At 46.8% G+C, this 22,376-nt stretch overlaps 1 protein-coding gene and 1 long non-coding RNA gene across 8 annotated transcripts in view; both read left to right on the top strand.

Annotated features, from left to right (window-relative positions):
• LOC144326116 (uncharacterized) overlaps nucleotides 1–22,376 on the top strand; it is a 276,840-nt gene that overhangs the window by 28,768 nt on the left and 225,696 nt on the right. The gene's annotated exons all lie outside the window — the stretch shown is intronic.
• Nucleotides 8,231–22,376, top strand: part of ODF2 (outer dense fiber of sperm tails 2) — a 40,626-nt gene continuing 26,480 nt past the window's right edge. For 2 of the 7 annotated variants that reach the window (XM_028714493.2, XM_028714500.2), the window contains exons 1-4: nucleotides 11,576–11,847; nucleotides 12,629–12,710; nucleotides 15,946–16,071; nucleotides 21,430–21,600. In XM_028714493.2, coding sequence (XP_028570326.2) covers nucleotides 11,591–11,847; nucleotides 12,629–12,710; nucleotides 15,946–16,071; nucleotides 21,430–21,600 — 636 coding nt within the window. In that variant the 5' untranslated portion in view covers nucleotides 11,576–11,590. Of the gene's footprint in view, nucleotides 8,269–11,575; nucleotides 11,848–12,628; nucleotides 12,711–13,797; nucleotides 13,960–15,945; nucleotides 16,072–21,429; nucleotides 21,601–22,376 lie in introns of those variants that run through there. The other 5 variants (XM_077922643.1, XM_077922642.1, XM_077922644.1 and 2 more) reach the window with 5 other exon arrangements.

The raw sequence follows: 22,376 nt of genomic DNA, 5'->3' as shown, positions 1-22,376 counted from the left end.
CATGAATAATGGCCTTAGATTATGAACACAGAATCCAGGACGGCTTATATGGAGAGAGGCGGTCCTTAAGGTATTGCGGTCCTGAGATGTTAAAGACTTTATAGGTCAAAAACAACACTTTGAATTGGCTTGGAAGCTGATTGGCAGCTTGTGCAATTGGACCAGGATTGGTGTGGTATGCTCAAACAGTCTTTCTCTGGTGAGCAACCGGGCCGCCAAATTCTGCACCAGCTGAAGCTTCCGTACCATCTTCAGAGGCAGCCCTATGTATAATGTGTTGCAGTAATCCAACCTAGAGGTTACCAGAGCATAGGCAACAGACGTTAGACTATCCCTGTCCAGATAGAGGTGCAGCTGGGCCACCAGCCAAAGCAGATGGAAGGCACTCTGGGCCACTGAGGCCACCTGAGCCTCAAGCGACAGCAATGGATTGAGAAGTATCCACAAATAGTGTACCTGCTCTTCAGAGGCAGTGTAACCTCATCAAGAGCAGGCCACCTCCCAGCTATCCAGTTTAGGGAAAAGCCTACTAACAGTGTCTCAGTTTTATCTGAATTGTGCATCAGTTTTTTGGCTCTCATCCAGTCAGTTACCGAGGCAAGGCACTGGTCCAGCACATCCTGTATACCTGAAGGAGCGTCTCCACCCCCATCGTTCAGCCCGGACACTGAGGTCCAGCGCCGAGGGCCTTCTGGCGGTTCCCTCGCTGCAAGAAGCAAAGCTACAGGGAACCAGGCAGAGGGCCTTCTTGGTAGTGGCGCCCTCCCTTCAGATGTCAAAGAGATAAACAACTACCTGACATTCAGAAGACATCTTAAGGCAGCCCTGTTCAGGGAAGTTTTTAATGTGTGACATTTTAGTGTATTTTTGGTTTCTATGGAAGCCGCCCAGAGTGGGTGGGGTGCAAATAATAAATTATTATTATTATTATTATTATTATTATTATTATTATTATTATTATTATTATCCACTGCCTCACCAGCAGATGTAAACAAGAAGTAGAGCTGAAATATACTCTGAGTGTTGATTTCATGCTCTTTCTGATTCACTTTCTCTGGAGCCGGATTGGGTGGCTCCTGCAGACCAATCCAGTTGCTGCCTTCTAGGATCCTACCTGCCTATTGTTCTAAGATCCAAGCTCAGTACATAACATACACCCTCAGCATATTGCTGACGTATTCCAAAACTTTGGATGACCCCACTCAGCAGTTTCATGTAGATGTTAAATAGCATGGGGTGGGGGATTTAGCCCTGAGGAACTCCACATTGAAGGCTCCATGGGGCTGAAAAGCACTCCCCAACCATCACTCTCTGGGAGTGAGCATCCAAGTAGGACTGGAACCACTGTAAAGCAGTGCCACCTACCCTCAACTCAGACAGCCTCTCCAGAAGGATACTATGATCAATGATACCAAAAGCAGCTGTGGGGTCGAGAATTAACAGTGACCTATTTCCCCGGGTAGCGCTGTGGGTTAAACCACAGAGCCTTCTTGCCAATCAGAAGGTTGGCGGTTCGAATCCCCGCGACGGGGTGAGCTCCCGTTGCTTGGTCTCTGCTCCTGACAACCTAGCAGTTTGAAAGCACGTCAAGTGCAAGTAGATAAATAGGTACCGCTCCGGTGGGAAGGTAAACGGTGTTTCCGTGCGCTGCTCTGGTTTGCCAGAAGCGGCTTAGTCATGCTGGCCACATGACCCGGAAGCTGTACACCTGCTCCCTTGGCCAATAAAGCAAGATGAGCGCTGCAACCCCAGAGTCGGCCACAACTGGACCTAATGATCAGGGGTCCCTTTACCTTTACCTATTTCCCCTGTGTCTCTCCGCACAGAGATCATCATGCAAGGTTTCTGTGCCAAAGCTGTGTCTAAGCCCCAGTTGAAATGGATCTAGAAAATGAGTTTCCTCCAAGTACACCAGGATCTGGCCCCAACCACCTGTTCAAGAACCTTGGTCTAGAAGGGGAGATGAGCAACTGGGGGCAGTGAAGCTGCATGCATACTATGGTTTAATAAACCATAGAATCATAGAGTTGGAAGAGACCACAAGGGCCATCGAGTTCAACCCCCTGCCAAGCAGGAAACACCATCAGAGCACTCCTGACATATGGTTGTCAAGCCTCTGCTTAAAGACCTCCAAAGAAGGAGACTCCACCACACTCCTTGGCAGCAAATTCCACTGTCGAACAGCTCTTACTGTCAGGAAGTTCTTCCTAATGTTTAGGTGGAATCTTCTTTCTTGTAGTTTGGATCCATTGCTCCGTGTCCGCTTCTCTGGAGCAGCAGAAAACAACCTTTCTCCCTCCTCTATGTGACATCCTTTTATATATTTGAACATGGCTATCATATCACCCCTTAACCTCCTCTTCTCCAGGCTAAACATGCCCAGCTCCCTTAGCCGTTCCTCATAAGGCATCGTTTCCAGGCCTTTGACCATTTTGGTTGCCCTCCTTCTGCTTATCATTATGTATGAACACAATATTTCTTCAGAAGTAAGCTTTGTAGAAATCAATGATATTGCTTTCTATATAATATACCAGAGTGTGGTGTGTAGGTTTTAACTTTCCGGTTTGCTTGCTTCTGCAATAATTATTTTTTGAGACCAATAACATGAAAGGAAGCAGTGGGTTGGGGAAGGGGATGTTGCTGGTTTCTGATGCAGATTTTATATTTTCAAAAATGGTTCCACCGTTCATGGGTGTAGCGGGGTGGGGAGGGGAAGTTGCCTCGCAAATCAAATAAATAAATGAAACTACTTAACTAACTGATCAATTGCATTGCAGATAAATTAGTCCTGCCCCCAACATAATGCCTCCCCCCCCCAAAAAAAAATCTTGGCTATGTTAAAATAAAATAAAAAACCAGAAACTTTCCCCCCAAACTTTGTATGGTATGCAAAGAGTTCTGGAATAAAGTTTCTCAGAATTGCAGTTTCGTCCTAGGTGAGAGGCAGAGACATTATTTGCAATAAAGCGATTTTGCTGCTGTTATTGGAGCTGTTTTCTGCTTACTCAGCAACAAAACAGCTACATTAATGTTTAGTATTTGCAGTGATATTTTTATAGAAAAAGAGGTGCAACAACTCACCATGACTCACGAGAACTCACCTTGTTCTCTTATAATGGCAATGGTGGCTACCTGGGAGGTGTGGAACTGAGTTCCGGTGAGTTCTGGCTGAAAAAAAGCCCTGAGTATTTGCATATGTTATTTTGATAATCCTTAACAACAACCCCATGAAGTAGGTCATGCTGCAGAAGAGGGGCTGAGGCTGAATCAAGCTAGAATATATAGTTGAATAGGAATTTCCTAGCTTAATAGCTCACTTTCTCACTAACGAAGCAATCTCCTACCAAGGAACATAACATAGAAGGTTTAAGCCCCAAACAGCCCTGTGAGGTGGCTGAGGCCTACAGGTTAGGTCCAATGGCTACAAGTCATGATGTCTCTATGATCTGTTGCAACAGGGTGCTCCCTTCACACGCAGGAAGAGAGAGGAGGACCCACAACAAAGGTGTGCCCACCCTTAGATAGACATTTTAAATTGCCCGCCCTGGAGTCCAAGACCACCCCCAGAAACATCATACATACATCACAGAAGGGGTGTAACCTAAGACCACCTCTCAGATACATCATACCTACATCACAAAAAAAGGCGGTCTAAACAAAAATTTGAATGTTGTTTTTCTCCTGTCCTTGTTTATCTCCTGTCTGGCAGGTTACTTGATTGGATTGCCTGGGGAGCCTGGCCATTCTTTTGTAGTGATAAATATTTAGTTCCTGGGACAGGTCACAGGCTCACACCCTATTCAAACACAGACATACTGTTAAGACAGGATTTGTGAAGGAAAAGACAATGGGGAGGCTTTTCCATTTTCCTTTGACCTTGCAGAGAAAACATTCGGTCAGTTTGGGACAGTTTGGGAATCAAAATGGTTCCAGGTCGGTCTTCCTGTGCTGATCTATGTGTGTGCTTGGCTGGTACACTTATGAACATTTAACAAAGATCTAAGACCCCAAAATTCCTATCACACCTGGCACCAACTTCTGAAATGCCAGAAGCCTAGGAAGTGCTTGCCCAGCTCTGGAAAGGAGGGAAGGGCTTTAGGACCTTGCCAGAGTCCTGCAGCTGCCTCCTCAGAGTCAGTTGCCTGGCTTAGCTACAGTAGAGGACAGGGGTAGGCAAACTAAGGCCCGGGGGGGGGGGGGGGGCTGGATGCAGCCCAATCCCCCTCTCAATCCAGCCCGTGGATGGTCCAGGAATCAGCGTGTCTTTACATGAGTAGAATGTGTCCTTTTATTTAAAATGCATCTCTAGGTTATTTGTGGGGCCTGCCTGTTGTTTTCACATGAGTAGAATGTGTCCTTTTATTTAAAATGCATCTCTGGGTTATTTGTGGGGCATAGGAATTCGTTCATTCCCCCCCCCCCCAAAAAAAAAATATATAGTCCAGCCCACCACATGGTCTGAGGGATGGTGGACCGGCCCACGGCTGAAAAAGGTTGCTGACCCCTGGTATAGGATCTAGGATCCAGCAGTTTTCCTGCCCAGGGTGCCATCGAAGTCTGGCTTTGGGAGTGCTGTGCTAAGGGTCAGGGGGTGAGATTGGCAGTTTTCCTGTTGAGGGTGTTGAGGTGAGGTGCTGCAAAATTGAGACAGTCCACCTGGGGGGGTGCTAAGGATCACAAAGATTGGGAGAGTTGCTGTGTTGCCACAAAATTGAGAAGACCCATAACTGAGAAGATCTACTTGGGGCAACAAGTTATGGAAGATTGCAAAGTCTGCCCATTTTGTCTAGCTTTGGAAAGTTGTCAGAGCCCTGGCACACAGGTCTCCATTTTATGGAAAATTACAAAGTGATGCTGTCAGAGCACTGGCAGAAGCCTAGGAAGTGCTTGGCTAGCTTTGAGAAGAAACAAAGGGTTTTGGGACCCTGCCAGAGCTCTGCAGCCTCTTTCCCAGAGCCAGACAGCAGTGTGAGGTAGAGGTGTGAAGTAGAGGCCTTAGTCAGGTCAATAAACACCATATACAGGGGTTGGTTTCGCTCTCCACTTTTTTCTTGAAGCTGTGTAGCAGTGAAAATCATGTCCACTGTCCCCCTAGACCAGTGATGGCCAAAGTTGACCCTCCAGCTGTTTTGGGACTACAACTCCCATCATCCCTAGCTAACAGGAACAGTGGTCAGAGATGATGGGAATTGTAGTCCCAAAACAGCTGGAGAGCCAAGTTTGGCCATCACTGCTCTAGAAGGTCAAAATTGGCCTCCACAGTCACTTATAGACTCACTGTTCATGGAAGACAATCTTACTTAGCTACGAGTGATCACCAAAGAAGAAAAAGTAGCAGTGGTGCCAACTTGAATAAAATAGGGGGGCAGGTAAGCCCCAAACTGTATAATCGTTCACATGATGTGGTTCACAGACAGTTTGAATGGCAATGCCCATCAACTTTGGGGGGAACGGTTACCTCAAATATTTTATTGGGTGATCTAAAGGCCCCTCAGCAAGGCCCCTGGCTCTGGAAAGGAGGCTCCAGAGCTCTGGCAGGGTCCTACAGCCTTTCTCTTATTCCCAAAGTTGGGTGCCAATAATTGCCTCCCCTAAGTGGAACTGCCCCCAACTGAACTGTCTGTTTTGTGCCAGCTTGCCTCAACCCCCGGTGTCGATCTCCTCTCTGCCTGGGTCCAAGAGTCCTTCTCTCCACTTCCTAGGCATCCCAGAGCCCTTGCATTGCCCTCTCAATGCCATACAAAATGGAGGCGCTTCAGTAATCTTTAATAAAATTGTGCCCTATGCAAGGCCAATATTTGATGCCCTTGAATGGATCTTCTCGGTTATGGATCTTCTCGGAGCCCTGTGCGGGAAAATTGCAGATGTCCTGCACTGCGGCAAGCAAGGCGCCTGGCTCCAGGTAGGAGGTTCCAGGACTCTGTCAGGGTCCTAAAGTCCTTCCCTCCTTCCCAAAACCCGGTGCAAGACCAATATTTGGCGCCCCCAAGTGGATTCTCACAGTTATGGGTCTTCTCAATTTTGTGAACCTCAGCACCACTTCTGGCTTGAGGGAGGCGGTGCCAGGGCTCTGGCAGCATCCCAGAGCCCTTGTGCCATCCTCCCAAGGCCAAACAAAATGGAAGGGCCTTTGTAATCTTCCATAAAATGGCGTCCTGTGGAGGGCAATATTTGGCGCCCTGGCTTTGGGAAGGTGGTGCCAGGGCTCTGACAGCATCCCAGAGCCCTTGTGCCATCCTCCCAAGGCCAAACAAAATGGAAGGGCCTTTGTAATCTTCCATAAAATGGCGTCCTGTGGAGGCCAATATTTGGCGCCCTGGCTTTGGGAAGGTGGTGCCAGGGCTCTGACAGCATCCCAGAGCCCTTGCGCTGTCCTCCCAAGGCCAAACAAAATGGAAGGGCCTTTGTAATCTTCCATAAAATGGCGTCCTGTGGAGGCCAATATTTGGCGCCCCGGCTTTGGGAAGGTGGTGCCAGGGCTCTGACAGCATCCCAGAGCCCTTGCGCTGTCCTCCCAAGGCCAAACAAAATGGAAGGGCCTTTATAATCTTCCATAAAATGGCGTCCTGTGGAGGCCAATATTTGGCGCCCCGGCTTTGGGAAGGTGGTGTCAGGACTCTGACAGCATCCCAGAGCCCTTGCGCTGTCCTCCCAAGGCCAAACAAAATGGTAGGGCCTTTGTAATCTTCCATAAAATGGCGCCCTGTGGAGGCCAATATTTGGCGCCCCCAAGTGGATCCTCACAGTCATGGATCTTCTCAATTTTGCAGCACCTCAGCACCACTTCCGGCTTTGGGAAGGTGGTGCCAGGGCTCTGGCAGCATCCCAGAGCCCTTACACCGTCCTCCCAAGGCCAAACAAAATGGAAGGGCCTTTGTAATCTTCCATAAAATGGCCCCTGTGGAGGCCAATATTTAGCGCCCCCAAGTGGACGCTTCAATTTTGTGCCACCTTGCCTCAGCACCCTGTAAAGCACCTGGCTCAAGGTCCAAGAGTCCTTACTGCCACTTCCTGGGCATCCAGTTTTGGGAAGGCAATGCCAGGGCTCTGGGGGCAGCCCTCAGCCCTTGCACCGCCCTACCAATGCCAGGCAAAATGAAGGCACTTTGGTAATCTTTAATAAAATTGTGCCTTATGTGAAGCCAATATTTGATGCCCCTGAATGGTCATAGATCTTCTCAGAGTCCTGTGAAGGAAAACTGCAGATCTCCCACACTGTGGCAAGCAAGGTGCCTGGCGTAGGGTAGGAGGCTCCAGGGCTCTGGTAGGGTCCTAAAGCCCTTCTCTCCTTCCCAAAGCCAGGTGTGAGGACAATATTTGCTGCCCCCAAGTGGATCGTCTCAATTTTGCACCACCTAATCTCAGCACCCTGTGCACAGAAACTACCAATCTCCTGAACTGCAGCTAAGCAAGGCCCCTGGCTCTGTGAAGGAGGCTTCAGGGCATTGGCAGGTCGCAGAGCCCTTCCATCGTTCTCAAAGGTGGCCAAGCGCTTACCAAGCTTTGGGAAGAAGACCCTGAAATGTATCTTTGCAGAGCAAGGGCAGTTTTCCTGTGCAGGGTGCCCAGCCAAGGTAAAGCCAAAAGCAGTGCTGAGCTGCCACAAAGACCCACATGGAGGCGGTAAGTTATGGAAGATTGCAAAGTCTGTCCACTTTCTCTGTGTTTGGGAGGGATGCTGCCACAGTACTGCTACTGCCTTCCCAAAGCTGGAAGCCTAGGAAGCCCTTTCCCAGCTTTATGGAGGAAAGGGCTCCATAAGGAAAGGAGGAAAGGGCTCCTTCCCAGACCCAGGTGCCTTGCTCAGTGTAGTGCGGGATCTGGGATCCTGCAGTTTTTCTGAACAGGGTGCCAAGCTAAGGTGGCACAAAATTGAGAATTCCCATTACCAATAATAACCACTTGGTGGCGCTATAGGTACTGTACAGTTGAACTACTATGCTTAATTTTGTTTCTTCTAAAGATAGTTTCTGAGAAACAAAGTTGCCCTTCAGCTATGGGCTTTTAAGGGCTTCTGTTTTGTTACTTCAGGAGAGCCATCCTCTTATCACACTTCAACGACAAGACATCCGCTAAGGAGTAACCCTACCAAAGGCGCCTCAGCTGCTGCAGCCAAGCTGGTGCCAAACCTATTGCTCTGCTTTCCTTTGGACCACATCAGCGAGGCCCAGAGGAGGGTCTTGTAAGCCCAGGACTTCCATACACACAGGACCTACGCCCCAGAGAGGTCACTTTGGTGCTGCAAATGCAGCAAAAACATCATAAATGGTGGGTCTTGTACATATCCCTTTGCCTCAGCCTTATCAGCCACCTGCTAGCTAGAGTTACAAGGACAGAAGCAGTGGGAGGGGTGTGTGCATGCATTTCACTCTGCTATTTTGCTGCAAGTGTATTACGTCTCCTAAGGACAGACGAAGGGCTTTGGGACCCTGCCTTCCTTCCCAGAGCCAGGCGCCTTGCTTAGCCGCAGTGCGGGATTTGGAGCACTGGAAGAATGAGTTAAAGTAAATCAAAATAAGATTTAAAAATAAAAATAAAACAGACACATGAAAAACGTTTTAAAAGGCAGAGGAAAACAACAATAACAAAACAACAAAAATGCAATTAAGGTTACAGAACTATATAGCATATATGTAAATTGATTAAATTTATCAAGATTCAGGTAGGTAGCCGTGTTGGTCTTATGCAGCTGGGGTGGAAATAAAAATTGTCCAGTAGCAGCTTAGAGAGCAACTAAGTTTGCTCTGGCTATATGCTTTGTGCATGCACATGAAAGCTTATACCCAGACCAAACTTAGTTGGTTTCTAAGGTGCTACTGGATAATTTTTTAATATTTTTTATTTGTTTCCCTCAAGTATATGTTTGTTCATAGCTTACTATGGTTTTGGTAAATACATTCCGAATATAATTAAATTTGTCCGTGCATTATCTTCGTCTGGGTTGCAAGAGTTGTCATGACATCTATCCACAGAGGTCATATTTTTGTCCTTCCAACGTATTAATATCAATTGTTTGGCAGATGTAAGGGAACAGAGAATCTATTTGCATTGACCAATTTCAAGCCCCATATATTAGGTATATAGTTTAAGATTATGTTATCTTCTGAAATTTTAATTTATTCCCCACAATAGTATTTATGCATTCCAATAGTCCTGCCCCCAATTTGCAAACACCTAACACTGTATAAACATAGGTTTCAAACAAGCATTTTATTGCATCTCCAGTGTTTATGCAGTCGTAATGGAATCCAATAAACTTGAAATAAAATCTTTTGTTGTATGAAACTCAAGTTTATAATCTAATGACCTTAGACATGGAGGCTAAAACATTATCCCATTGTTTAACTAAGATGGGGCTTGCTAATTCTTTCTTTCTTTCATTTCTCAAAGTCTGTGCGTCAAATTGATCAATAGACACTAAATATATACTAAAAGTAGTATCTGGTTTTTAAACCTCTAAGGATGCAATCAAGCATTCAAATAACCTTATGCGATTGCAGCTTTGCACAGGTGGGGCAGCGGTGGCAGAATAAATAAATGGAGAGTGGGTCTCCTCTGCTCCCATTTATCATTTATTTATTTACTTCCCACTGCCCTGTCCACATAAAGCTGTGATCCCATAAGTAAAATAAGAATAAGATGATAAGATGTGAGTTGCCTGTAGTGGCACTATCAGGACAGGACTTGCAGGGGTTTAAAGTACAGGGTTCAATTGGGACAGCTCTGTCAGTAAAGCAGGGGACTCTTAATCTGAGGGTTGTGCCCCACTTTGGGCAAAAGATTCCTGCATTGAAGGGGGTTGGACTATCAGCGGTTCTCAACCTGTGGGTCCCCAGATGTTGTTGGACTACAGCTCCCATCATCCCTGAGCTCTGGCCTTGCTAGCTGGGGGTGATGGGAGTTGTAGTTCACCAACATCTGGGGACCCACAGGTTGAGAAAGGCTGGACTAGATCAATGTTTCCCAAACTAGGGTCCCCACCTGTTTTCGGACTACAACTCCCATCATCCCTACCTAGCAGGACCTGTGGTCAGGGATGGTGGGAACTGTAGTCCAAAAACCGCTGGAGACCCAAGTTTCGGGAACCCTGGACTAGATGATCCACATGGTCCCTTCCAACTCTATGTTTCTATGATGGATGGATGTGCTCCAAAGCACATGCCCGCTTCTTCATTTACTATTCTCTTTGGAGAACTGGCCCAGAAAAGGAGGTAAGCCCACACATGAGGCAACTTGCCACAGAGGCAAGAGCATTCACATCACATATGATTCTGGAGACCTCTGTTCGAATCTTTACTAAGCCATGAAGTACTGTGGGTCAGCGTATGACCACCTCTCCCAAACCAGGCGTACCTCACAAGGATGTTGCATGGATTAATGATGATGCGTGCCACCCTGGTGGCAGGGCAGAGAGATTTAAATATAGATGCAGAATACAGGGAAGTTAACAGAAACTATATAAGAAATACAGTGGTACCTCGGGTTACATACGCTTCAGGTTACAGACTCCGCTAACCCAGAAATAGTACCTTGGGTTAAGAACTTTGCTTCAGGATGAGAACAGAAATCGTGCTCTGGCGGTTGCGCGGCAGCAGTGGGAGGCCCCATAGGCTAAAGTGGTGCTTTGGGTTAAGAACAGTTTCAGGTTAAGAACGGACCTCCGGAACGAATTAAGTACTGTGCGGTATAAGATAATCAACAGATAAAGTACAGCAAGACTAATTGGAAGTCATTTTTAATTTCTTGTTTTACAATCGTTTACATCATTGGGAGTACAGGATGTTAGTTATAAGAATTCATATATTTCATATATTGCTACTGTCTGTCAATTTATAGTTTGTTTATTTGACCGTATGTTTGTCTATTGGTTTGTTTGCTTTCCTGGCATAAATGTATCTATGTATTTTCAAACAATAAAGATATACACATTGTAAACAAAATAACATACATACAGTGGTACCTCGGGATAAGTACTTAATACGTTCTGGAGGTCCGTTCTTAACCTGAAACTGTTCTTAATCTGAGATACCACTTTAGCTAAAGGGGCCTCCCGCTGCCGCCGCCGCACGATTTCTGTTCTCATCCTGAAGCAAAGTTCTTGACCTGAGGTAATATTTATGGGTTAGCGGAGTCTGTAACCTGAAGCGTCTGTAACCCGAGGTACCACTGTACATACATACATACATACAGAATACACGCCCAGCTGTCCTCACCCGCCCCCCTCGCCTGTCCCCCCCCCATGCCAATAGCGGACTTCCGAGGTCTTCCGGCCTTTGCCGGACTCGAATTCCCGTCAGCCCTAACCATTGGCCGCGCCGGCTGCGGGCTGATGGGAGTTGGAGTCCAACTCAACAACCGTTGGTATCGTCTTCAGGCCTCACCTCGCGCGCGTCCCAAAACAGGACGCGAGCCGCTCCGTTCCCATAGCAACCGACGGGAGGAGGCGTGACTCTTGTGACGCCACGCGCGCCCCCGGCCCGTGCCCAAGAGGGGCCGGCAGGAGTGCGCGCGAGCGCCAAAGAGAGCGCCTGTGGCGGCCGGGCGATCGGGTTGGGGTCACGAGGGCGGCGGCGGGGGTTTGAACCATCCAATGGGGGAGCGGCGTGCGGCGTGCCGGGGGCGGAGCCGGAAGTCGGCCTGCGCGTCCTGGAGCTGCAGCTGTTCGTCGGCGGCGCCGTGCCGCTGCGGTGGGAGTTCCTGTGCTCGCGCGGCGGCGGCGGTGGCGGCGCCCCAACGGTGCCAAGGTCTCCATGGCAGCACCAGCAGCCTCTGCAGCTACCGCCGCCTCATCCACGGCTTTGAGGACGTCGTGAGGCGGCGGTTGCGAAGCCGCTTAAGAACCCCATGGTGAGCCGGGGGCAGGAGGCTGAGGAAACGGCGGCTGGGGGCGTTGCTCGGGGTGGGGAGTGAGGACAAGGCGGGGGATCCTGGCACAGGAGGAGGAGGCGGAAAAGGAACGGCGCAAATGCAAGAAAAAAACACACCAAGCATCTACCAAAGTGGATTTCAATGGCTGCAGCGATCAGATAAATCATATAAGTGGTTTGCCAAGACCACCTGCAATTTCTAAGTCATCCATTGGAGGGAGGGCAAAGAATGTGGGAACCACCGCTTCAGCAGCTGTGGGACTTCCAAGCCCTATCTCCACTAACCATTGGCCTTGCATATTGTGTCTGACGGGAATTATAGTCCAACAGTATCTGGAAGGGCACACACATGTTCGTTGAGGCTGATGGAATTGTAGTCCAAAACATCTAGAGGCTTCAGATTGACAATGGTATATGAGTTAGTTCTCAAGAGATGGGGAGGCTGTGGATTCCCAGCTTTTCAGCATTGGACAGCATGGGCAATGATTAGTGACTGTGGGAATTGTAGTCCAGCAACATCTAGAGGCCCTTTGGGGTGTAAGCATATACTAGTCCTTGGTACCTAAAGCAGACTGTGCTAATAGCCTAAATATAACTATCTGGGCTTGAGGCTAATAAATGGGTAGTTTGCAAGAAGCACAGAGTTATGTAGAGAACAGTATGAATGTTCAGTCAGTTGTTTCTGGATTCACTGCTGTGGCTGTGTACTGGAAACAAGAATGCTTGCTGTTTTAAATTGGTGGCTTCATTTTATTTTCTAGGTTTTCCCCTTCTTTCAGGAGTGGAGTAATTGTCACAACTCAAAAAAACGCATCACCAGAATCTGACACTCTCCTGCTAACTGTATGTAACTGTACCACGTAGCATAAGTTAGCCATAGTGCAAACTTTTAAGAGGGGGTTGTCTCCACATGATGAGGGCAGCAAGAACGGAATGTATGCTAGGCTATATGTATTCATAGATGGTCACTAGGGAAGTTAGCAAAATGCTCTAGCGGTCATTAAATGGAGGCAGGGAACGGCATTTACACTTTGTGAAGGTATGTACTGAGGTAAGGTACAAACATAGTTTAAGATGTAAAGAGTTTTCTATACAGAGTTTCTATTCCAGGCATTCTACTCATAGTTGAAATACAATGTTTTAGATTAATCCTAGAAAAATAAGGGATATTTAGTTTAGCTTCTGCGTTCCAGAGTATTTCATTGAGTAGTTTTTTAAAAAAACGAAATCAAGGTGAGCTGGAGCATGCACAGTTCCTTGATTAGCATATTCTCAAAATCTCTTGGACACAAGATCATAAGATGCTCTTTGAAGACAGTGATCTTGTTTGGAGGCAATGCAGTTCAGCTGTTAAACCTTAGCATGGGGTGGGAACTTTCGGTCCTCCAGACATTGCTGAATTACAACTCTCACCAGCCCCAGTAAAAATGGCCAGGGATGATAGGAGTTATAGTTCAGCAACATTTGAAGGGATAGAGGTTCCCCACAGCTGCTTTTGCATGATGAGAATAAACAGCAGTGAGCCTGAGACTTGCATGCTCCCCTGCCTTCTGGTCTAGGAATTTGGAAGCTTCTGCAGCTTGATTTGTCATCTAAACTAACAAACTGTGGAGAATTTAAACTATGGCTTGTTCAGAATAAGTCAGCTTCAAACCATGGAGGGGACTTGTTAAAACAAACCATATTTAAACAATCACAGTTAAGTGACACACTAACTATGAACAACATGTTTTTTTAAAAAGCCACAGTTTCCAGACTCCCTTTAAACTTGTTTTAAATTCCTTTGTACGTTGGCCATATGGCTATGTGATCAAGTGGGCTTCAAATCAGTTGCATGTTCCTACCCAACAGAGCTACACGTCCTGGTTTTTTTATTTAAAAAGACTTGGGTCCAAGGAACAGTTGTTATTTCCGGTCTACTTATTCACAGGTCCTTTTTCCATTGTATTGAATGCCCTTTCCCAGTTATCGGAGAAGAACCATGAAGAGCCGCTCCACAACTCCCCCTTTGCACGTCCATGTGGATGAAAATACCCCTGTCCATGTCCATATTAAAAAGGGTCAGAAAACACCACCACCTGCAAAATCCCAGGTATGAGTGTGCAGCTGGGTGTTTGTAGGGGCTCTATCATGAAGGCCCCAGCCCCCAGAAGCACCAGTGAAAACCCAGCCCTCTTCCTACCTTGCAAAAGAAGAGCAGGCCCAAATGGTTTGTTTGCTTTACTTTGCAGCTCTTGTCACAATGTGTAGGTGTAGAAAATTGCCTCTTTTTTTTCTTTCTTTTTTTTTACTGCTCTGGCTTGTGTTCATGGGTGCCATATCTTCCTTCTTAAAGACTGTTTTTGTTTAGTGCTTCCTTCAAAATCAATACCACTTCCTCCCATTAATACAAATTTCTATTTGAAGTCTTATACATTAATTAAGGAAATAATTGGGGGGGGGGTATGATGGCAAATGTCATGGCAGGAAGGGGATTTTTTCCAAACTGTGCTGAAATTAACATATTTGTCCAGTTTACATTTCATGGTAAACCTAATCTGGTTTGGTTTGCTCCTCTTTGCTAGTGCACAGTCCTTGGTGCACCAGCAGCGGTTTAGTCATGCTGGCCACTTGACCCAGAAAGCTGTTTGCGGACAAACTCTGGCTCCCTTGGCCTGAAAAGCGAGTCGAGCGCTACACCCCATAGTTGCCGTTGACTGGACTTAACCGTCCAGGGATCCTTTATCTTTACCTAGTGCATGAAAAAAGCAAACTGTGTCCCTTACCAGGGATGGTGGTTTGCTTTGCTAAATTACAGTCAGTAAGCTAAGAACAAATCTCGGCTTTATCCATCAAGATTTATGGAGAGCAAAACAAATCAAGAAAGCTGGTTCAGCTAACGCTGACCTATTGATTTGTTTCTCCCTAGTGTTTGTGGGGAGAGGAATAGTGGGTGCAATGAACTCATGCCCTGTAAACCATCCACTGTCTGGCAACTTGGGTACTCCAAACCAGCAGAAACAGTGGAACCTATGCATTTACCATGGAGAATGAAAATTGTATAGTTCCTTAAAACCGTTACACTCCACAGCTGAAGAGCAAACCAGCAGCTAATTAATCAAAAACAGTAAGCCCACAACTTAGGTGGGGAGTTACGTTCTGGGGATCACACCTAAAGTCAAAATTGAGTATAGTCAAAACCCATTAGGTTCAGTGATGGGTGGGAGTACCAAAGCCATTTTTCCTGGAGCCCCACCCACTTTCTGCCCCTTTTTAAATTTATTTTATTTCCCCCCTCCCATGTGTGTAAAGTTGAACATGCACAAGTTAAATGTGTGTATGTTGTGGGCTTTAATTAACAGAGCTGCAGTTGAGGGTGCAGTTGAGTTTAATGCCCTTTCAATTTTAGCACATTTTCATGCCCAAAGCACCCTGTTGAATCTTTCTTAACACATGCAAATATTGTGGGCCACAGGAGAATTGTAATATCATCTAGTCATGTGAAACACCTTCTGTTGTCTTTCTAAGAGTTGGTGTCTTGTCTGCGATTCTGTTGTCTACATACATGTGTTTTGGCTTTCACTTTCAATGATGTATTGCAGCCTACCCATTCAGCAGCTTCAGGTTCCTGGTAAGTCCTGTAGTAGGTGGCCCTGGGATCAGATGCAGAATCATGTGTTTCCAATTCACAATCAGTACTTTGCTGCAGCTGTGACCTAAATCTTTCCTACCATACACTAGATCTAATCTTCCCAGGGTAACTAAGGCCCACCTTGCATCATAAGTGACTAAGAGACATGATGATGTCATAATGATCCTGACTGACAAAGAATAAAGCTGCTTTCAGGGGTACCATACTCCTCGCTATGCGGTACCTATATTTCTTTTTCCTGAGCATGGTTACTGAGACTGCACTGTGATGTAGAATGTGAAGCCTTTTTCGTGGTACAGTTTGTTGGAATAGTTTTGTTGGGGGCTTCCAGTTTCGTTGCACAAATTTTAGGGGTGGAAGTAATCTCAGCAAGTGTTTTGGGCAACTAAAACAGTACTTCTCTCTCTCTCTCTCCCTTTCCCCCTCTCTGCTCCCCCATCCTCACAGCAAAAGCACAAGCAGAAAATGAAAGGGGATACCGTGAATGTGCGCCGCAGTGTTCGAGTAAAAACCAAAGTCCCCTGGATGCCCCCGGGCAAAACATCTTGCCGAGAGTCATCATACAAGTGGGAGGTAGGACAGCTGCTGTTTCTTTTGCAGCCTAGTAACAGGCCTTTTCAGAAGCTGAACTGGGAAGAAGTTGATGCTCAGTCACAGAGCACATGCTTTGTGTGCGGAAGGTCCCAGGTGTGCTGAAGCATTCCTGGCTGAAATCGTATACAGCAGAGGTTTTCAACCTTTTTGAGTTCATGGCTCTCTTGGCCAACTACATTCTTTCTGCGGCTCCCCTGTGGGGAAACACGCTCAGAGCCTCAGAATTCCAGTTATGTCACCCCTTGCCCCTTGGAGACTGGCCCAAGGTGAACATGAGGCCAGCACCTTACCTTGGAAGACAGCAGTGGCAGTAGCAGGTGCCGCTGGACCTGCATGGCAGGAAGGCTTCCCTTTGGCATTGGGCACTCAGCTCCCAGGCAGGCATTGCACACAGCAAGCACAACAAAGGCCAGCACAATGCCTGCCTGGCCTCCCACTTGTCTGTGCATTCCCAGCATCAAAGGCCGGTGGACTGGCTTGCTGGGCTCCCTTGTCCGCTAACTTGTTTACTCCGAGACCGCCTCAGCTCCTGGCAACCAGCACCCTCTGGCCAGCCCCAGGAGCACCATTCACTTGTGGAGATTGTAGCCAAGACCATTGCAGCAAACAGCTGTGCAAGTCTTTGGGCATCAGAAAAGGTAGGGAAGGAAAGAGGGACAGAGGCCAGTGTTGCCTGTGGCACCCCTGACCATCATTCAAGGCATTCCAGGGTGCCATGGCACACGGGTTGAAAACATAGAGCATGTTGGGCAGTTCTGAGCTAGATGGACTGTCTGTCTCTGTATAAGGCAGCTTTTCATGTTGGTCACCTTGCCAACAGTTACTATTTATTAAAAAATTTATACTGCCCTCCAAGGATCACAGGGCGGTTTGCCGTATAAAAACAAAAAATTACATAACATAAGAAATGAAAACAATAACTCTTCCCGCTGTTGCCCTGTTTAAAAGGCCATAGATGGCTTAATCAGCCAAAGGCCTGATTATAGAGGAATGTTTTTGCCCAGCACCTGGTTGATTCTCTGGCTTCCTCTGCTCATAAGTTATATGCACCCACCCCCAGGGTTTCCCCCAGGAAGAGCTTGGGAATGAGCCTTGGGTTTTTAAAAGAGACGTTTGCTTTTATGAAAGTGTTGTTCTTGTTTTTAATAAATAGAACAAAAAACTAATTAAAATAAATCAATGGGTTATAACTTCCTGTGGTATACGGCCACAGGGAGCATTAATGGCTATGAATAAGATCCATTTATTTTGGTACATGGGTTTGAGGATCGTGAAAAGACAATGGAATTGTTTGACAATTTGGGGGTCTAGGCCTGTATTTTGGGACAGGAGGGTGAATCTTCAATGCAAATGCTTTGGTATGAAAATATTCTTGCATTGTGATGGGGCATTCCCTTTCCCTTATGAAGTGTAAAGGAGATGAAGGTTTGTGACAGCCACCATAATCTTCAAGACTCTGGTTCAGGCATGGAGCTTCTGTGCTCCATCTGCTCCTCTTGCACCCTGCTTGCCCTGGGTGCAAGAAAACTACTGAACTGTGATTAAAAAGTTAGCAGTAACCGAGTAAATTCAGCAGTAATAACTATTGAGATATAGAAAATGAGAAAATGAAAAGATAGGGATTAATTAGAATATGTAGTGGAAAAGAAAATCATGAAGTGAACCGTGGAAAGGGCAGGGGGATGTCAAAATTAAATGTGTATTTGGATCATCATTCAGTGTTCTTACTGTAAAATGAAAATGATAGACTTCTCTGCGACCCCCTCTTTAGGGAGATGGGGCTCATTCGAATGGTCCAGCTCTTCCACGTAATGGATCTAAAGGGTTTCCAGGGAGTGGTAGGGGATGTTTTATCCCATGTTGATGGCCTTTCAGCTGATTCCCTGGTGGTCTGCTGGAATGTGGAGTTCACCAGGGCTGTCGACTGTCTGGCTTTGAAGTGCCCTCTCCCAATTGCATGGGTCCTGGACAGTCCCATGGTTTTCCCCGGAGCTGAGGGCAATGAGGCAATCGCTGAGACGGTTAGAGCACCGGTGGTGGAAAACTCATTCTGAATTGGACCAGACACAGGTTAGAGCTCAACGTTGAGCCTACCAAGTGGCGATAGCAACAGCAAAGACTTTCTTCACCGCCTCTATTGCATCTGCAGAGAACAGCAGCAGGAGACACTTTCAGGTGGTTTTCAATCTAACCGCCTCCTTCGCCATTGGGGCCTGGTGAGGACCCCAAGATCTCCTGCAAAGATTTTGCTAAATTATTTGCAGATAAAGTCACTCAGATTTAGAAAGAGGTATGCTCCACTAAGGGAGCAGGGTTGGGGCAGGAGAGTGCTAGGGTCCTGTCTAGTTAAGTTGCATGGGATCAGTTCCAATCTGTTGCCTCCGAGGATGTGGACAGGCTGCTTGGATGAATGAAATCGACCACCTGTCTCCTTGATCCTTGCCCATCCTGGCTAATAAAAGCGAGCCACGAAGGACTGGGGGATGGGCTCTGGGGGTGCTGAATGCTTCCCTCTGAGGGAGCCTTCCCAGGCCTGTGGAAAGACGTGGTTATTAAACGCTTCTTTAAAAACCATCTTTGGACCTGGCCAATATGAGCAACTATTGCCCAGTTTCAGATCTTTCATGTTTGGGCAAGGTGGTCTCTGAACAACGGATGGTTGCTGAACAACTCCAGGCACACCGGGAGGATACGAACCATTTAGACCCCTTCTAGTTGGGAATCAGGCCTCATCATGGGACTGAAACTGCCCTGGTCTCACTTGTCAATGATCTCCAGTGGGCTAAGGACAGAGGTGAAAGCAGTTTCCTGGTCCTGCTGGATCTCTCAGCGACCTTCGATACCATCAACCATGACATCCTCCTGGACTGTCTAGAGGAGCTGGGAGTTGTGGGCAGTGTTATGTAGTGGTTCCGCTCCTTCCTCCTGGGCCATGTCCAGAAAGTGGTGTGGGGGGGATCAGTGTTCAGACCCCTGGCCTCTTACTTGTGGGGTGCCTCAGGGCTCTGTCCTCTCCCCTGTGCTTTTTAACATCTACATGAAGCCGCTAGGAGAGATCATCCAGGGCTTTGGGCTGGGTGTTCATCAGTATGCGGATCATACTCAGCTCTACCTCTCCTTCATTTTTTTAAAAAAAAGATATTTATTAAGATTTTTCACTTTAATACATTTAAAAATCAAAAAAGAAAACAAAAAAAAGAAAATTTTAAAAACACATACAGTTTACAATCCTTATTTTTCTATAACATATTTCCCTGACTTCCCCACACCTCCCCTTCTTATATTCCAATTCAAATTGTTAATTCAACAAGTTCTTATCCCCAATTTTTAACCTTTTTATATTTAGTTCATTTTAAGAAACCAATTTTACCTTATAAACATCCGTATTTGTACATCAGTGCACATTCTTAAACCTTTTTTCTAAAGTCGACCCAAATTCCCTTCCACGAATTCCCCAATTTTTATACTAATAACAAAACAAATAAAAAGAAAAGACAGATTATAATTATGCACCCTTTGGATTCCCAAACTCCCCCCCACCCCTTTCCCGGTTTCAATCCCTAACAAGTGTCCATCAGTCTTAGTCTACTATCAGCCTGGAGATCTCACATCCGAGGCTCTTAATTCTCTCTCAATTCCTCTCTGCCGGTTTTTTTGATAGTCCTTAGTATTAAGCACCAGATTTTGGAGAAGCCAGCTCTACCTCTCCTTCAAATCAGAACCAGTGAGGACAGTTAAGGTCCTGTGTGAGTGTCTGGAGGTGGTTGGTGGATGGATGGCAGCTAACAGATTGAGGATGAATCCTGACAAGACAGAACTACTGTTTTGGAGGACAGGGGGAGGGTGGGTGTGGAGGACTCCCTGGTCCTGAATGGGGTAACTGTGCCCCTGAAGGACCAGGTCTACAATCTGGGAGTCATGTTGGACTCACAGCTGTCAGTGGAGGCACAGGTCAGTTCTGTGTCCAGGGCAGCTGTCTACCAGCTCCATCTGGTACATAGGCTGAGACCCAACCTGCCCGCCGACTGTCTCACCAGAGTGGTAAATGCTCTGGTTGACTCCTGCGTGGACTACTGCCATGCGCTCTACCTTTGAAGGTGACTTGGAAACTACAACTAATCCAAAATGTGGCATCTAGACTGGTGAATGGGAGCGGCCGCTGGGACCATATAACATCGGCCCTAAAGGATCTTCATTGGCTCCCAGTGCGTTTCAGAGCACAATTCAAAGTGTTGGTTGTTGTTGTTTAGTCGTTTAGTCATGTCCGACTCTTTGTGACCCCATGGACCAGAGCACGCCAGGCACTCCTGTCTTCCACTGCCTCCCGCAGTTTGGTCAGACTCATGTTTGTAGCTTCGAGAACACTGTGTTGGTGCTGACCTTTAAAGTGTTGGTGCTGACCTTTAAAGCCTTAAACCGCCTTGACCCAGTATACTTGAAGGAGTGTCTCCACCCTCATTGCTCCGCCCAGACACTGAGGTCCTTCTCCAAGGGTCTTCTGCTTGTTCCAGGCAGAGGGCCTTCTCGGTAATGGCAGCCATCTTCTGGAACGCCCTCCTTTCAGATGTCAAAGAAATAAAGAATTACACAACTTTTAGAAGACACCTGAAGGCAGCCCTGTATTGGGAGGTTTTTAGTGCTTGATGTGTTATGTTTTTATATATGCTGTAAGCCACCCAGAGTGTCTGGGGAAACCCAACCAGATGCGTGGAGAGTTGATCACATCTACTTGAGTGAAGTAATCTTCCAGTTCAGCATTTTCATTTTAACAATGGAGATGGGAACTGACTCATGTTCTCTTCTTTGGTACAGTCCTGGAGGAGTGAGTGACATGGCATGACACCTAATTAAAAAGTCATCAGACAAAAGAACTGAGAACCTGTCTGTTAATAGCTGTTTGACATGATATCTGAATTGTGGGGCTGCCCTTGAGGACAGGAGGGCGTGGAGGTTGGTGCAGAATGCAGCTGCTGGGTGGTAAGTGGGGCAGCCCCATGAAACCACTGCTGCCCCAGTCCAGAAAGCACTGCATTGGCTGCCGGTGAGCGACCGGGCTCAATTCATGGTGTTAGTACCAGCATATAAAATCCTGACTGGATTGGGATCAAGGACCTGAAAGAGCAATCATTCCTCTTTACCCTGGAGTTAGACGTCTGAATGACAGTTTTCCTGGCAACCCTGAGATCACAATGTTTTTAACTGTTTGTAGAATGATTTTTAAAAACAGGTTTTTAAGAATAGTTTGTTGTTGTTGGGTGTTTTTTTTTAAAAATCCTCTCATGAGAGGAAAGGTGTAAGAAGCAAAATAACAGCCTCTGTCCTATCCTCCTCAATCAGGGACCAACCCATCGCCTGGAAATAACTCCTCCAGATTCAGATAAGTTACTGTCAGTGCTCCGCTTGAGTGATCTTTCAACAGACGAGGAGGACGCCATTCACTGCAAAATGGACAAGTACGAGAAGAAGATAGGGAGCTTAATGAACGTGGTGGGCACCTTGAAAAATGAGGTGAGGCGGTCAGAGTTGAGTTGATATTTCTTCTTCTTCCAACATGTTTAGAATTCACGTTTGGAATTTTGTAGAAAATGATGTGGCACAACCCCCGTGTAAAACATCTTGTGGTGTCAGGGTGAATTGCGTGAAGATTTTTGCCCCATCCTTCTGCCAGCCAATTTCATTGTTGAAACCTGAGTTTGAAGAGGAAAGAGAGGAAACAGGGAACTTTTGACACTCCTTATGTTGCTGGATTCCAATCCCATTATCCTTAACCACTGGCCATTCTGGCTGAGAGCGATGTGAGTTGGGCATCTGGAGGGTCTCAGGTTCCCCACCCCACCTTTTCTGCTTTTTCTTTTTTTACCCTGTTTAAAAAAGACAGCAGAGAACAAGAAAAGGTGCCTGATGACAAGTTTTCCAAAGCTAGCAGAACAAAACAGCTGTAGCAAAATTAGCAGGCTTCTATTAAGAGGATTGGGATGCGGGTGGCGCTGTGGGTTAAACCACAGAGCCTAGGACTTGCCAATCAGAAGGTCGGCGGTTCGAATCCCCGCGACGGGGTGAGCTCCCGTTGCTCGGTCCCTGCTCCTGCCAACCTAGCAGTTTGAAAGCACATCCAAGTGCAAGTAGATAAATAGGGACCGCTCTGGAGGGAAGGTAAACGGCGTTTCCATGCACTACTCTGGTTCGCCAGAAGTGGCTTAGTGATGCTGGCCACATGACCCGGAAGCTGTACGCCGGCTCCCTCAGCCAATAAAGCGAGATGAGCACTGCAACCCCAGAGTCGG

Source organism: Podarcis muralis, chromosome Z, assembly GCF_964188315.1.
Source record: "Podarcis muralis chromosome Z, rPodMur119.hap1.1, whole genome shotgun sequence".
Classification (NCBI taxonomy): domain Eukaryota; kingdom Metazoa; phylum Chordata; class Lepidosauria; order Squamata; family Lacertidae; genus Podarcis; species Podarcis muralis.
The sequence above is the reverse complement of the archived record's forward strand: the minus strand, read 5'-3'. Positions and strand labels throughout refer to the sequence as shown.